Genomic DNA, 14,399 nt, shown 5'->3' with positions numbered 1-14,399 from the left:
ACTGAAGTGTTGATACCAACCAAACCTAACCCCCCCCCCACCCCCCTCCATATCCCACACCCCGGATTGTAAATAATGTAAATAATTAAATGTATATACTCTGATGATTATCTTGTGTGATTACTATATTATGATGATAGTATATATCTGTATCATGAATCAATTTAAGTGGACCCCGACTTAAACAAGTTGAAAAAGTTATTCGGGTGTTACCATTTAGTGGTCAATTGCACGGAATATTTACTGTACTGTGCAATCTACTTATAAAATGTTCAATCAATCAGTCAATCAATAGAGTAATACCCTGCTAGCACTTTGCCCCTACTAGCTTAAGCTTGCCGTAGGCACGGAGCACAAAAGGTTGTGACGTCATAGTGCCTGTGCCTCTCAGCCAATGGCGGAAGCTGCTTGGGGAGGAAAGGCGGGGTTTGTCCTCGTGATTAGTGGGCGTGTGATGTGTTGTCTTCCCCCCTCATTCGTTGCGACGTTTTATTAGACTTGCAAGATGGCGACGGTGCATCTGAGAATCGGAGACCTGGTGTGGTAAGATAACATTTAAACGTTTAAAGGGGAGTCTTATCTGCGTACTTCTGCCCACACGTGTCAATTTAGCGTCGTTTTCCGTTCGCGCGCTGTCAAAATTGGTAAGTATTCGCACTTAGCGAATGCAATATCCTAAAAGCGTTGGCATCAACAACCCAAACAAATAGTTAGCCATACTTGCTAACATTAGCACACAGTCGAGAAGGCGTTCAGATAACTCACTTATTAATAGTTTTATGAATGTTACTCAGTTATTTAGAGCACTGCGTGCTTTTATCCAAATGTCAGTAAAAGCAAAGTGGACAGATTGTGTTATTTACTGCTTTGAAGACCAGCTGTTGACGCACGGTTGCTTTAGCGGAAATGTAGTTAGCATGGAGATGCTAACACTACTCTTTCCTCCACTCTCGCAACCTGCAATATTGTTGCGTTTTTGGCAGGTTGGTTCGTGTGTTGATGTTTTTATTTTTGACGCAGTCAAAATAAATGTGTTTTGGTGCTAACTGCACCGATGTAACAACGGCCTGTTTCCGTCCTACGTGGTGAATCATGACAGCCGCTGTTCAACATTGTTACAAAGGGGTTTTCATCATCAAAATGTAGGTACGTGACAAAGTTTTAAATGCAAAATATGACAACGCTGCAAAGACCAAGGAAAAAAGCGTTCCAATGGCATTTGAACCGCTGTGATAGACCACGTTTTAAGGGAGCTATGACTTTTTAAAGTTAAAAAAATGTATTGCTCTTTTGTCCTGCATTACCCACTAGGACAGGGGTGTCAAACTAATTTTAGCTCAGGGGCCACATGGAGGAAAATATATTCCCAAGTGGGCCGGACTGGTAAAATCATGGCATGATAACTTAAAAATAAAGACAACCTCAGATTGTTTTCTTTGTTTAAAATAGACCAAACGCATTCGGAAAATGTAAAAATCTTGTTTTTTTACACTGACATATTGCAGTTATATAGTCAAGTGTGCCGTGAGATACAGTCTGGTGTGCCGTTGGAGATTGTCATTTCACCTATTTGGGTTAAAAATATTTTTTGCAAACCAGTAATTATAATCTGCGAATAATGTGCCGTTTTTGAGTGTCTGTGCTGTTTAAAGCTCAGCAGAGTAACCGTGTAATATTCTTCTATATCAGTAGGTGGCAGCAGGTAGCTAATTGCTTTGTCGTGATCACAATGTGCAGACGACAGCGGGAGGCAGCGTGCAGGTCAAAAGGTATCTATTTCTTAAACCAAAAATAAACAGAAGGTGAGTGACGCTAAGAAAAGGCATTGAAGCTTAGGGATGGCTATGCAGAATGAAAATAAAACTGAACCGGATACAAAGTAAACAAAAACAGAATGCTGGACGACAGCAAAGACTTGCAGCATGTGGAGCAGAGAAGGCATCCACAAAGTACATCCGGACATGACAATCAACAATGTCCCCACAAAGAAGGATAGCAACAACTGAAATATTCTTGATTGTTAAACCAAAGCAGGTGTGGGGAATAGCGCTCAGGGAAGAAATGAAACTGCTACAGGAAAATACCAACAAAACAGGAAAAGCCACAAAAATAAGGGCGTATGACAAGAACTTAAACACTACACACTGGAAAACACAAAAAAACTCTAAATAAGTCGCGGCGTGATGTGACAGGTTGTGACAGTACACCTACTTTGAGACAAGGGCTATAGTGATGCATGGTTGGTTATAATTTAAATTCATATCCAACACTTGCGAGAACAACTTTTTACGGTCAGTATCGGCTGCTGAGTTTCATTTTTTATGTTTTCTGCTGGTGTTTTATGCCGGATTTTTTCAATGAAAAAAATGTGATTTGGCTCAAAAAAGGTTGAAAAACACTAGTATAGTCTATCTTCATTTGTGGTCATTTATACTTTCTGAAGAAATGATGTGATAATGTTCATCAGTCAATATGCCTCCCAGTTATAAGTACAACACGAAATGTACAGATTATCAAAAGCTTATATTTGGGCATAAATGTAGCGGGTTACATTACCAACATCTTTGACAACCAAAGCATGAACTTATCAATCCACATTTTGTACACTATCATTAATATGCAACGTAGTGTCCAAATACGGAAGTGTTGACACACGGCACATAGCTCCGCCACCTCTGAAGTCAGGGAATTCAAATAATTGCTATTGCGACATCCAGTGGACACATTTAGAACAGTGATTTGTTTTATTCAAAAGTGTCAGCTCATTTTTATACTTTGCAAACTCATCTTGCGGGCCGGATAAAACATGTTTGTGGGCCGTACGTTTGACATCCCTGCATTAAGACAATAGAGAAATGTGTGACCTGCATTTTGGAGAATGAACTTCAAAACATCATGGCTCCCTTATTTTTTGTCATAAAGGCATGAAATATAAAGTAAATGAGTTGAGTTATTGAGTTACCCGAAGAAAATCCTTTCATGGAAAATGTATAAAGGGTATTGATTAATTTGTAATTATTTAATTAAGTTAAGTTTTTTTTTTTTTTTTTTTTAGAAAAGAAACATAATAAAATGCCATTTACCTGTGCATTATACAATAATACTATGACCTTAGTGGATTTTTTTCCTGAATGAAACATTACACAAATGACGGCAGCGCGCATAAAGTAAAGCGAGAGTGACTTTCCTTTGCGTATTTTTCTGTAAAACTTTGCATGTTGATTTTGTCCTTAGACCGGAAAGTTTTGATGTCGAGGCACTTCCTGGAAATGGGAGCTAGGTCGTCAATTTGTGCAAAAAGAACCCTACACGGAGAAAACAACGAACCACACCTCAAACCGGGCGGTCACAAGTTGCCAGAGCAATGGGAATGAGTCGGTCAGGGGCCGATTGTCGCGTACCTACAAAATGGCAACAAGACGCTCGTTTTTGCCTCCAATTTGTAGCACAAATGTTATTGTGCTTCACGTGGCAACATCCCAAAGGAAACGATAGTAAAATGTTTCCTAACATTTAGTTTGTAATGCATTCATTATATGATCTCATCTAGGCTAGGCGATGCGGCTTAAAAAAAGGATCCCAATTAATTTTTTCATGTCACTTTATAGATCCACAAGGCTGCTCACTCAATATAGGTATGTGTGTCATAGTTAAAATTAATTGATTTACATGAAACCTGTATGATCAGACAGGCCTCCCGAAGACGGTTTCGGCGATATAAGTATAATTTTCCTGTGATAAATATTGAAAGTTCAGACACGCGAAAACCTGTATTTTTACTTCACTTTTAAATGGTAAATGGGTGATACTTGTATAGCGCTTTGACACTATTTCCACATTCACACATACATTCACACACTGACGGCGGGAGCTGCAATGCAAGGCCCTAACCACGACCCATCAGGAGCCAAGAGTGAAGAAGTGTCTTGCTCAAGGTCACAACGGACGTGACGAAGTTGGTAGAAGGTGGGGATTGAACCAGGAACCCTCAGGTTGCTGGCACGGCCACTCTCCCAACCGCGCCACGCCGTCCACTTGTGTTTTTTTTAATGAAATATCTCTAAAAGTATGACATTTTTTGAACTCCTGCCTCAGCTGCAGGTATTCGCTGTTCCTCTTGCCTAAACGCTGCAGTGAGTTGCAGGACGGGGAGACGACCAGGAAACACCGGAACAAGCTTGCTAGTTAGCTAACCGTCCAGCTAGCTTACTTGTTGTCGCCTCCGTGTGCTCTCCGAACCGCAATGTTGCTGCTAATCATATTTGGATGATTACAATCCCAACACTGAGTCCAGAAGCAGTTGTGTAGTATTTATTCATAGCCAACGAGAAGGGGTAGGGGGCGTGGCTACAGCATAGAGTTGCCAAATGGGCAGTGACAGGCAAGCTACTTGGAAAATGTAGTAAGCTAAGCTACTAGTTACACTCAATTAAATGTAGGTTAGCTACAAGTGATGCTTTCCTCACAGAATTGTAGCTTGCTACATCGTGTGTGTGTGTGTGTGTGTGTGTGTGTGTGTGTGTGTGTGTGTGTGTGTGTGTGTGTGTGTGTGTGTGTGTGTGTGTGTGTGTGTGTGTGTGTGTGTGTGTGTGTGTGTGTGTGTGTGTGTGTGTGTGTGTGTGTGTGTGTGTGTGTGTGTGTGTGTGTGTGTGTGTGTGTGTGTGTGTGTGTGTGTGTGTGTGTGGCGCTATTCCTCGTCCTGCAGGGATGATACTTGTGAGAAACGTACTTTATTTGTCGCCATGTCTTAAAGCACCTCTTCCTGAGGCCGTTTCAGTGTCTTCACTTTTATCGACACACTGTCTGCTTGTAAGTACTCCGTGTGTGTGTGCGCTTCAATAATAAACATCTCCGCAAAGTATGCTTATTATTAACAATGAAACATTTTCATAATTTGAGCATAAAATCTGTTTTTAAACTTCTAAATACATGTTTTTATGTAATTGGAGCCCTCTAATTATGAAATAACAGCCATATAGTAGGTTTGAGCATAATGGCTGAAAAGTGTGTCATGATATAAGTGTTTTATGTCGGTCAATATTGATAATGATCATTTTATGACCAATGGAAAATAAGGAGCAAGAGAAAAATACATTAAATGTAAACATTTTTATTTCAAATGTAACATTCCTCTGATTATAATGCCCTCAGCTATCAAGGCAGAAAGGAGATGTCAACACAAGCATGGAAAACACTCAATCAGTATAAACAATATGGTAAAATCACATTGAACATTTAACAAGTTCTTAAAAATAAGGAATATGTAAGAAATGCTTCATAAATTGTAAGAAAATAGTGCAATGTGTGAAAATGTAAACGTAGAGAAACCTGATAACTATTTTCTGCAGGTTTGATGATAGGAAAAAACAATGCAGACTGCGGATGGACTTTAGCCGCTAGCTAGCTAGCCATGTCTTAAAGCACCTTTTCCTGAGGGCGTTTCAGTGTTCTAGCTTCACTTTTATTGTTAGTTTTTAAGCCAAAATGCTTCCATTCTCCCTTTTCTGTCTTCACACTGTGTCTGCTTGTAAGTACTCCGTGTGTGTGCACTGCCAAACATGCTCCTCTCCTCGTAAAACCAGCAATGACACAACGTGACCGGTACTTTTTAGAGGCGGTATAGTACCGAATATGATTCATTAGTATCGAGGTACTATACTTGTACCGGTACCCCGTACATCCCACAAAATTAGAGAATGATTCAAAAGCGAAGTTTGCCAACACCAGCTAATTGCTTATCTCATTTCAGGGGGAAACTCGGCCGCTATCCACCATGGCCCGGAAAGGTCAGTCATGATGACGTTTATGAAACCAAATGCTACTGTACCTCCTAAACATTTCTTTACATTACAGGTAGTGAGCCCTCCCAAAGATCTGAAAAAACCAAGAGGCAAAAAATGCCATTTTGTCAAATTCTTTGGAACAGAAGACCAGTGAGTAAAAGTGGAAGTTTGCTCTGGCAGGACTCCTCTTCTACAAGGTATGAACAGCGTTTTCTCTTCTAGTGCCTGGATTAAAGTGGAACAGCTGAAACCCTACCATGCCCACAAAGAAGAGATGATCAAAATAAATAAAGGCAAGCGCTTTCAGCAGGCTGTCGACGCGGTGGAAGACTTCCTCAAAAAATCCAAGGGGAAAGATCAGGTTTGTGAAGCAGTCAACATCCAAATCGTAATTTTTATTTATTCCGATTAGAACTGGAGGATTATGGCAAAAATAATAATCACGGTTATTTTGATTGATATTATTACACGATTATGTGACTCCATCCGCGGTTACGTGAACGCGGAAATCATGCCTTAAAGTGATTAGGGACGGCGTGGCGCAGTGGAAGAATGGCCGTGCGCGACCCGAGGGTCCCTGGTTCAATCCCCACCTAGTACCAACCTCGTCATGTCCGTTGTGTCCTGAGCAAGACACTTCACCCTTGCTCCTGATGGGTGCTGGTTAGCGCCTTGCATGGCAGCTCCCTCCATCAGTGTGTGAATGTGTGTGTGAATGGGTAAATGTGGAAGTAGTGTCAAAGCGCTTTGAGTACCTTGAAGGTAGAAAAGCGCTATACAAGTACAACCCATTTATCATTTATTTATCATTATTGATTATGCATACTAGCATTGTGACAACCATGGTGCCATCCCAGATTTATTGTAGAAGTGCTTTTCTCTCACTCTTTCATCTGTTTCACGGTCACAAGATCTGATATTTGCACGCCTGTTATGCGGCCCATTAATCGTTTTTTGTTTCTCCATTATTGTATTTTCCAAATTGTGAGAAGCTATAATCAAAATTAAAATCCAATGAATTGTGTAGCCCTAATTTTGATTCTAAATCTATTCATACTTTTCAAGAATTTATTTAAAAAGCATTTTTTAAGAAAATATTTTTTAGATTAAAATTATTAAACAACTATTATTTATATTCCCATTAATAATGTTGCTGTTCTTAATTTATATAATATATAATTTTTAGTATTGTATTTAACAAGTATTTGTGTTTCTTCTCAATTGTTTTGTAAATTTCTGTCCTAAATATTGTGAATCTAGGATTGGATTGGAGTTGTGGTTGCTCTTTTATTTTACTAAATTTGTTAACTTTCTGTGATTTTTGTAAATCTAATTTTAAAAAGACATTTCAAAATCAAAGTGTTATTTTAGCCCAACACTGTGCTTATAAATCGTACGCCAGCATAGCATTTGTAACATGTTTTGGTAAATGTTTTATCTTTTACTGTATGTACATTACAAGAATTGCGTTGAATCGATTCTGAATGGAATCGTCACCATAAGAATCGGATATAAATCGTGAGTTGGCCAAAGATTCCCTCCTCTAGTAAACAATATTGTAATACAGTTGTCCCTGGTTTATCGCAAATAATAAACATCTCCGCAAAGTAGGCTTATAATTAACAATGAAACATTTTCATAATTTGAGCATAAAATCTGTTTACAAACTTTTAAATACATGTTTTTATGTAATTGGAGCCCTCTAATTATGAAATAACAGCCATATAGTACCGGTAGGTTTGAGCATAATGGCTGAAAAGTGTCATGATATAAGTGTTTTATGTCGGTCGATATTGATAATGATCATTTTATGACCAATGGAAAATAAGGAGCAAGAGAAAAATACATTAAATGTAAAAATGTTTATTTCAAATGTAGCATTCCTCTGATTATAATGCCCTCAGCTATCAAGGCAGAAAGGAGATGTCAACACAAGCATGGAAAACACTCAATCAGTATAAACAATATGGTAAAATCACATAGAACACTTAACAATAAGTTCTTAAAAATAAGGAATATGTAAGAAATGCTTCATAAAGTGTAAGAAAATAGTGCAAAGTGTGAAAATGTAAACATAGAAACCTGAGAACCTTTTTCTGCAGGTTTAGTGCTCTAAAGGGTGAGCACTGCTATGGTGGTGTAGTATTAGTCATTACGAGCCCCTTGGTCTGATTACGGTCTGTTTTAAAAATCCCCAAAACTGCATCACTCAGTTAGCGAATGCCTTTGTTCATGCAACCAATCTTGCTTCCCTACTTCCTGTTTCTTCAGACGATGGAAAAAAAAATATATATATATTGAAATGTTTTATCAAACATATTGATTTGGTGTCTTATCGCAATATATATTGATATTGTTTTATCACCCAGCCCTACCACAGAGCCACCTTTTCACTCGTTTCACCCAATATAGTAGCCTTGAGTGTGTTCGTCTGTAGATTACTGTACTCACCAATAGCCCGGAGAATTCTCCAAGCGTCATTGCTATGGTCGTCGCCTCAGTTCTAGTGGTTAGAGAGCAGGATTGTGTCGATCTCTAGCTGTGGGCTGTGGACAGCCACTGCTTCAACCATCAGCGAGGAGGCTGGTAATGTTCGCAATTGGGGCACTAGTCAATAAAGTTAAAGTACCAATGATTGTCACACACACACACACACAGGAGGTGGGCGAAATTATTCTCTGCATTTGACCCATCACCCTTGATCGCCCCCTGGGAGGTGAGGGGAGCAGTGAGCAGCAGCGGTCGCCGCGCCCAGGAATCATTTTTGGTGATTTAACCCCCAATTCCTACCCTTGATGCTGAGTGTCAAGCAGGGAGTTAATGGGTCCCATTTTTATAGTCTTTGGTATGACTCGGCCGGGGTTTCAGCTCACAACCTACCGATCTCAGGGCTTACACTCTAACCACTAGGCCACTGAGTAGAGGTACCACCGTATACAGAGAACTCGGGCCATGAGATCTTGCAAGACTATACTGTGACGACATCGCCAGTTTAAGAGAGGAGCTGTCTCGCTGGCACAGGGCACTTGTATAGTATTTATTCAGGTTTATACAGACAGCGACATAGTCACTCAATCATGTTGTTGACTTGGCTCCACTCCACAAGAGCGATGTTTTGTTACGTTATGGTTTGCTTATTTCGAACTTGCATACGGTTACAATATGTTACATCCCTTGTTTTCCAATTTCTCATTACATGTTTGAAAATGAGTAAGATGAAGCAGAGCTCATGTAATCCTACCACGTCACTTTTTTTTTTTTTTTTTAAATGGCTAACCAGCACAAGCCGCTTGTCCGATAGGCAATAGGACCGCATGTCCGCATGCTGAGAGTCACCAAACAGAATGTGAGAAACCAGCCACAAGTACATGGAAAACATTTATTTAATCTGATTGTCATTCGGATTAGAATGTTACTGTGTCCATGGACCCTGAAAAATGATCCGATTGTGATGTGCATTTTCATGATTTACACCTTCAATAGGAATACTTTATTTTGACATGCGCAGCACATACCGAAAAACGGAGAAGAAGAAGCAGTGACTTCTGCTGTAAACAAACATGGCTCTGCTAGTCCAACGTTGCCACGTTATTCATTTATCATTTTTACTTTTTGTTAGCTACTTTTGTTTTACCTCTCTTTTTGAAATGGAGCTGTTTCGTGCCCTCCATGTTCTGATAGGTGGGAGTTTACGCGTGTCTGCATGTTACGAGATTCTGTGTAAGTCTCAGAGGCTAGCAGTTAGCACTTGGAGTAGCTGTACGGTCGTTGCATTGAAACATGACACTCCACTAGGGATGTCCTGATCCGATATTTGGATCGGATCGGCTGCCGATATTTGCCAAAAATTGCGTATCGGCAAGGCACGGGAAAATGCCGATCCAGATCCAGTTTTTAAAAAAAACTCAGGTCCGTGTTTTCCAACGCACCGATTTAAATAATACATTCCACTTTTCTGCTGCTCCGTAATTTCCGTTCCGCATTTTCCAGCACACCTTCAACACATCCATATGTCTGTGAATTCTCACGCAGTTGCTTTTAGCTGCTGGCATTACACGACAGGCTCTTCTCACTCTTTTCTGTGTCTCCCTCTCACAGACAGCAAGCGCACCTTCTTACACACGTCACATACTGTCACGACATACGTCACATACTGTCACGTCATACGTCACATACGTATACGTCCTCCCCGAGCAGAGAGGTAGCAGCATGGCTAACGTTAGCTGTGATGCCAGCGCAGCCATGCGAGCAACGCTCCCTCTATAGTGCTCGCCTGTGCAATTGCGCACTGTTTAAGCGTCCTCTGCGCATAGCAAATCTATGCCACGCACAAAATCTAATAAAAAAATAAGCGCATAACAATTTTCGACACATGGACACGACAGAGAAAACAGTTTTCGTCATCATTGTTCCAATATCGTGACGTCTGTCGAGACGCTTATCTCCATTCGGTGCCACACGTCCACACCATCAAAATGCTGAGGCAAAAATTTCCACATCAACACCGTATGAAAAAATTTGTGATTTTTTTAGTTGTGATTTCCTTCTCTGCATGAAAGTTTAAAAGTAGCATATATTAATGCAGTATGAAGAATGTTTTAATGTAGACATGCAAGCCTTGAAAGAAAATTTTGAAAATCAAGACTACATTTCCTGCAAATGGGTGCATTTCTACCCTATATTTTAACTTTAGATTTATTCTCATATCAAACTCTGACACTTACATCCGGCGCCCCCCTCCACACCCTGGATTATAAATAATGTAAATAATTCAATGTGATTATCTTGTGTGATGACTATTATGATGATAGTATATGATAGTATATATCTGTATCATGAATCAATTTAAGTGGACCCCGACTTAAACAAGTTGAAAAACTTATTGGGGTGTTACCATTTAGTGGTCAATTGTACGGAATATGTACTTCACTGTGCAACCTACTAATAAAAGTCTCAATCAATCAATCAAAACACATAGAATCATCATACTGCTGTGATTATATGCATCAAGTGTTCATTCAAGGCTAAGGCAAAATATCGAGATATATATTGTGTATCGCAATATGGCCTTAAAATATCGCAATATTAAAAAAAGGCTAAATCGCCCAGCCCTAGTTCAATGATGCCATTTCTGTTTGTCATGTATAATTTTGTCTATTTTGTGTTTATCCTTGAATAAACAGGTCAGTTTCTTGTTACCAACCATTGTGTATTATTCAAACTCCCCTAATTCAGCTGGCTAGTTGTTATCAAGAGTACTAAAACCCTTTTCAACATGATTCTGACAACTAAGTAGGCTAAATAACTTTAAACTTTAATACATGCTCGGATAGGCCAGTATCGATCAGTATCGGTATCGGATCGGAAATGCAAAAACAATATCGGTATCGGATCGGAAGTGCAAAAACCTGGATCGGGACATCCCTACACTCCACACCATACTTTTGTTAGTTTCGTTTAAAGAAACAAAGTCAACAGTATGTAGCGCTACTTCTGTAGATGTTGAATGGGGGGAGACAGCAGCAAGATAATTGTTTCATTCTAAGACTATTAAATTTAGTCCCCACTTCACCACCAAAGTATAGCGGACTGAAGACATGTAAGTATAATTTCAACCCGAATTTCGGGAGAAGTATTTTCATACGCTCCAATTCGAATGACTGTCTGCATAAACCACCCGTCTCGATCGGAATTAAATTTTCATCCGAGCGTGTGTGATCGGGTCAGAATATTCCGAATGGCGTGTTTACATGAAGTATTTTCATTCCAGTTAGGCTTTTAATCCGATTAATTCTGTCCGTGGGCACATAGCTACTGTTGGCTTTTATATAATTTCAAAAACATGGCTAAACTTCGGAATCCCGGACTCAGCCATCGAGCTACAAAAGCTAACATGCTTCCGTAGGGACAGACATGTAATGTGTTGAAAATGTAGACATTTAAGCCAGTTCATGGAGATTTACCTGACTTGTGTCCCATTCTTCACCAAGATGGAAAGGTGTTTGCTTAATAGTCCTGTCCTCTTTTGTGTCATGCCATCACAAAGCAAACTAAACCTATTGAAATATGTAAAAAGTGTATTGTTGAAACTTGTATGTGACCCGCAAACTATTTTACAGAACTCTGAGGGTAAGGGAGAGTCGAAAGGAAAGAAGACCCCAAACAAGCCACTAAAGATACTGGATGAGGATGATGAGGATCTCAGTGCCTTGAGAGATCCCTCTGAGAAGGTAAGACACAAAAACATATCTGTTGTCAATTATTCATCAGTGAGGAAAAAGTCCACCTCCTCAAATGTTGTACTGTAATCAACTGAACAGTTATGGCAGGCACTGAGAAAAGATTTCTAGAAATGTACGGTGTAGTAGTCAGGAATATTGTGACAGCCTTGGATTTTTTTGTCAGCTTTCTTGTATTTCATGTTCTAACTACACTTGACATAGTGTTACACGGTCAGTAGGTCTCGGCAAAATGAAGAAGTTTGTCCAAACTGTTGTTGGGGCTTTAACAAATGGGAGATTTCTTGCCCGAGTTCCACTTTGCCACTTTTACTTGAAATATTCTGCTTTCATGCACTCAAACCAATGTCAGCTAAAATGAATCACTTTTATTTTTGCTCATTAATAAAATATACTTAAAATACGGTCACATGTTTACAAAGCCATCACAGCATTGAATGTCTTACATTTTGGGTTGTACAACGTATATCTTAAATTTTCCACAAATGGGGAGCGCAAGTTATTTAGCATTGTTTCTCATTGACACGGTTAGAATTATTCAAACATGCTTAAATATATATCACCAAAATCTTAGAAGTGGGAATGAAGGTTAGGGGTGGACGTTGTCAAAGAAAATAGATAACATTTATTGTTAACATCACCGCAGCAGGAAGAGAAAAATGGCTGCGGCCGTGGCATAACCGCAAGTAATCACTAAATACGCCAAAGACATGAATAACTTGCTCAGTTTGCAAAGCAGACCTTGCTTTTCATGGCAGTATTGTACGTCTGTGATGAGGAGCATTTTTGAAGTGGAGGCCTGTCGGACATCTGGAGGACGCCGTAAGATAGTTAGCTTGTTACGCAGCTAACTAACAGAAAGGCGGAGTTGTGTGAAAATAGCTTTAGCTATCATTTTAGCCAAAGTCTGTCAGATAAGCTTTGTCTAACTACCTGTGTGCATCTTTCTGAACACATTATCCCAAAAATGCTCTTTTTGTTTTGAGGAGCTTTGGTGTTTGTTGTTATTGCTGCTATTTATATAGGGGCTGTCTCAACCTTATGGTTGCTGGTTCAATCCTCTATTTCGGTGATTCTCAAACTGTGATACGGGCGCCATCTAGTTGTACGCCAAAGAATCACTTGATTAAATTACAGTGTTTTATTGTCCGGTATTCAAACAGTGTTACTGTTCAAACTGTGTGTAATGTTACGGTGGCCAGTTGGTCCTGACGCTGCAGTGTCAAAGTGATTTGACACCCCTTAAAGATAGAAAAGATCTATACAAGTGGAAGCCTGTTTATTTTGACTGGCCTTTGTTTACATAAAAATATATATTTGTTTTTGCTTTTTTAATTCCATTTTGAATAAAATACTTCTGAAAACAAAAAAAATTAGTATATCATTGCATCCAAATAAACTCCGAAATTGGAGCTCGATAGAGTACAAACTTAAAATCTTTGTCTTGAATAAAATAAAAATGTGAATTGAGAGGTTTCTATAGTTTTAGCAAGTGAATAAACCGGCTTTTTCACTGGTTTTCCACTGTGCTTCTCTGTCCTCATACATGGTATCTCGTCTAACTTGATTCCACCACAATAAGCTGCTTTTAAGCGGGGGTTAATGTTGGTTATGTTCTTGTTCGTCTCAAACAACCGTGCTACAAAAGTTGTGACTGACCTTTTCATTACCATATGGACGACAAATGTCATACCAAAGGACTGTCATACCAAAGGACAAATGTCATACCAAAGGATCTCATTGTAAAACTTCCATAGAAAGGCCATCTCCGGAACTGTGACAATTGGCGTGGTATCACCTTAGTGTCCATTCCAAGCAAGACATTTTGTAGAAACCTCCTAAATAGAATTGAAAGAGCTATTGACACCAAGCTGAGGCAGGAACAAGCAGGATTCAGGAAAGGTAGAGGATGTATTGACCAGATCTTTACTCTACGTGACGACATTGAGCAGTGTCTAAAGTGGAGTGTGCCTTTGTATATCAACTTCACGATCTTAATTGTCTCAATAAGACTGGTCTATGATAACTTTGAACCCAGCATCATCTTGAATAAATCCCTCTGAGTGTTCTTTTGTGAAGTGCATCCTTTCACCAATCCTATTCCTTCTCACCATCGACTAGATCATAAGGAAGACATCAGAGAAACTAAGTGCTCCTTTCTCACATTTATAAGATCTAGACGTTGCTAATGAACTAGCTGTTCTCTCATCAAAACATGCTCATATGCAGGAGAAGACTGATAGACTGAAACATTTTTGTCAACCAAACAGGTCTTCACATCAACACAACCAAAACTCAAGTGATGTGTATTAACGCCAACAAAGCTACACCAGTAAATATCGATTCGAACTTGTTGATGATTTTACCTATTTGACTA

At 39.4% G+C, this 14,399-nt stretch overlaps 1 protein-coding gene across 2 annotated transcripts in view; it reads left to right on the top strand.

Moving 5' to 3' along the window:
• The first annotated feature begins 449 nt into the window (after positions 1 to 449).
• The window catches only part of glyr1 (glyoxylate reductase 1 homolog (Arabidopsis)), a 65,087-nt gene continuing 51,137 nt past the window's right edge, over positions 450 to 14,399 (top strand). For both annotated transcript variants that reach the window (XM_061981636.1, XM_061981635.2), the window contains exons 1-5: positions 450 to 543; positions 5,750 to 5,786; positions 5,854 to 5,933; positions 6,006 to 6,144; positions 11,903 to 12,013. In XM_061981636.1, the coding sequence (XP_061837620.1) occupies positions 506 to 543; positions 5,750 to 5,786; positions 5,854 to 5,933; positions 6,006 to 6,144; positions 11,903 to 12,013 (405 nt within the window). In that variant the 5' untranslated portion in view covers positions 450 to 505. The remainder of the gene's footprint in view (positions 544 to 5,749; positions 5,787 to 5,853; positions 5,934 to 6,005; positions 6,145 to 11,902; positions 12,014 to 14,399) is intronic.

This window comes from Nerophis lumbriciformis, linkage group LG24 (assembly GCF_033978685.3).
Source record: "Nerophis lumbriciformis linkage group LG24, RoL_Nlum_v2.1, whole genome shotgun sequence".
In the NCBI taxonomy this organism is placed as follows: Eukaryota; Metazoa; Chordata; class Actinopteri; order Syngnathiformes; family Syngnathidae; genus Nerophis; species Nerophis lumbriciformis.
This window is presented reverse-complemented; position numbering and strand designations above follow the sequence as displayed.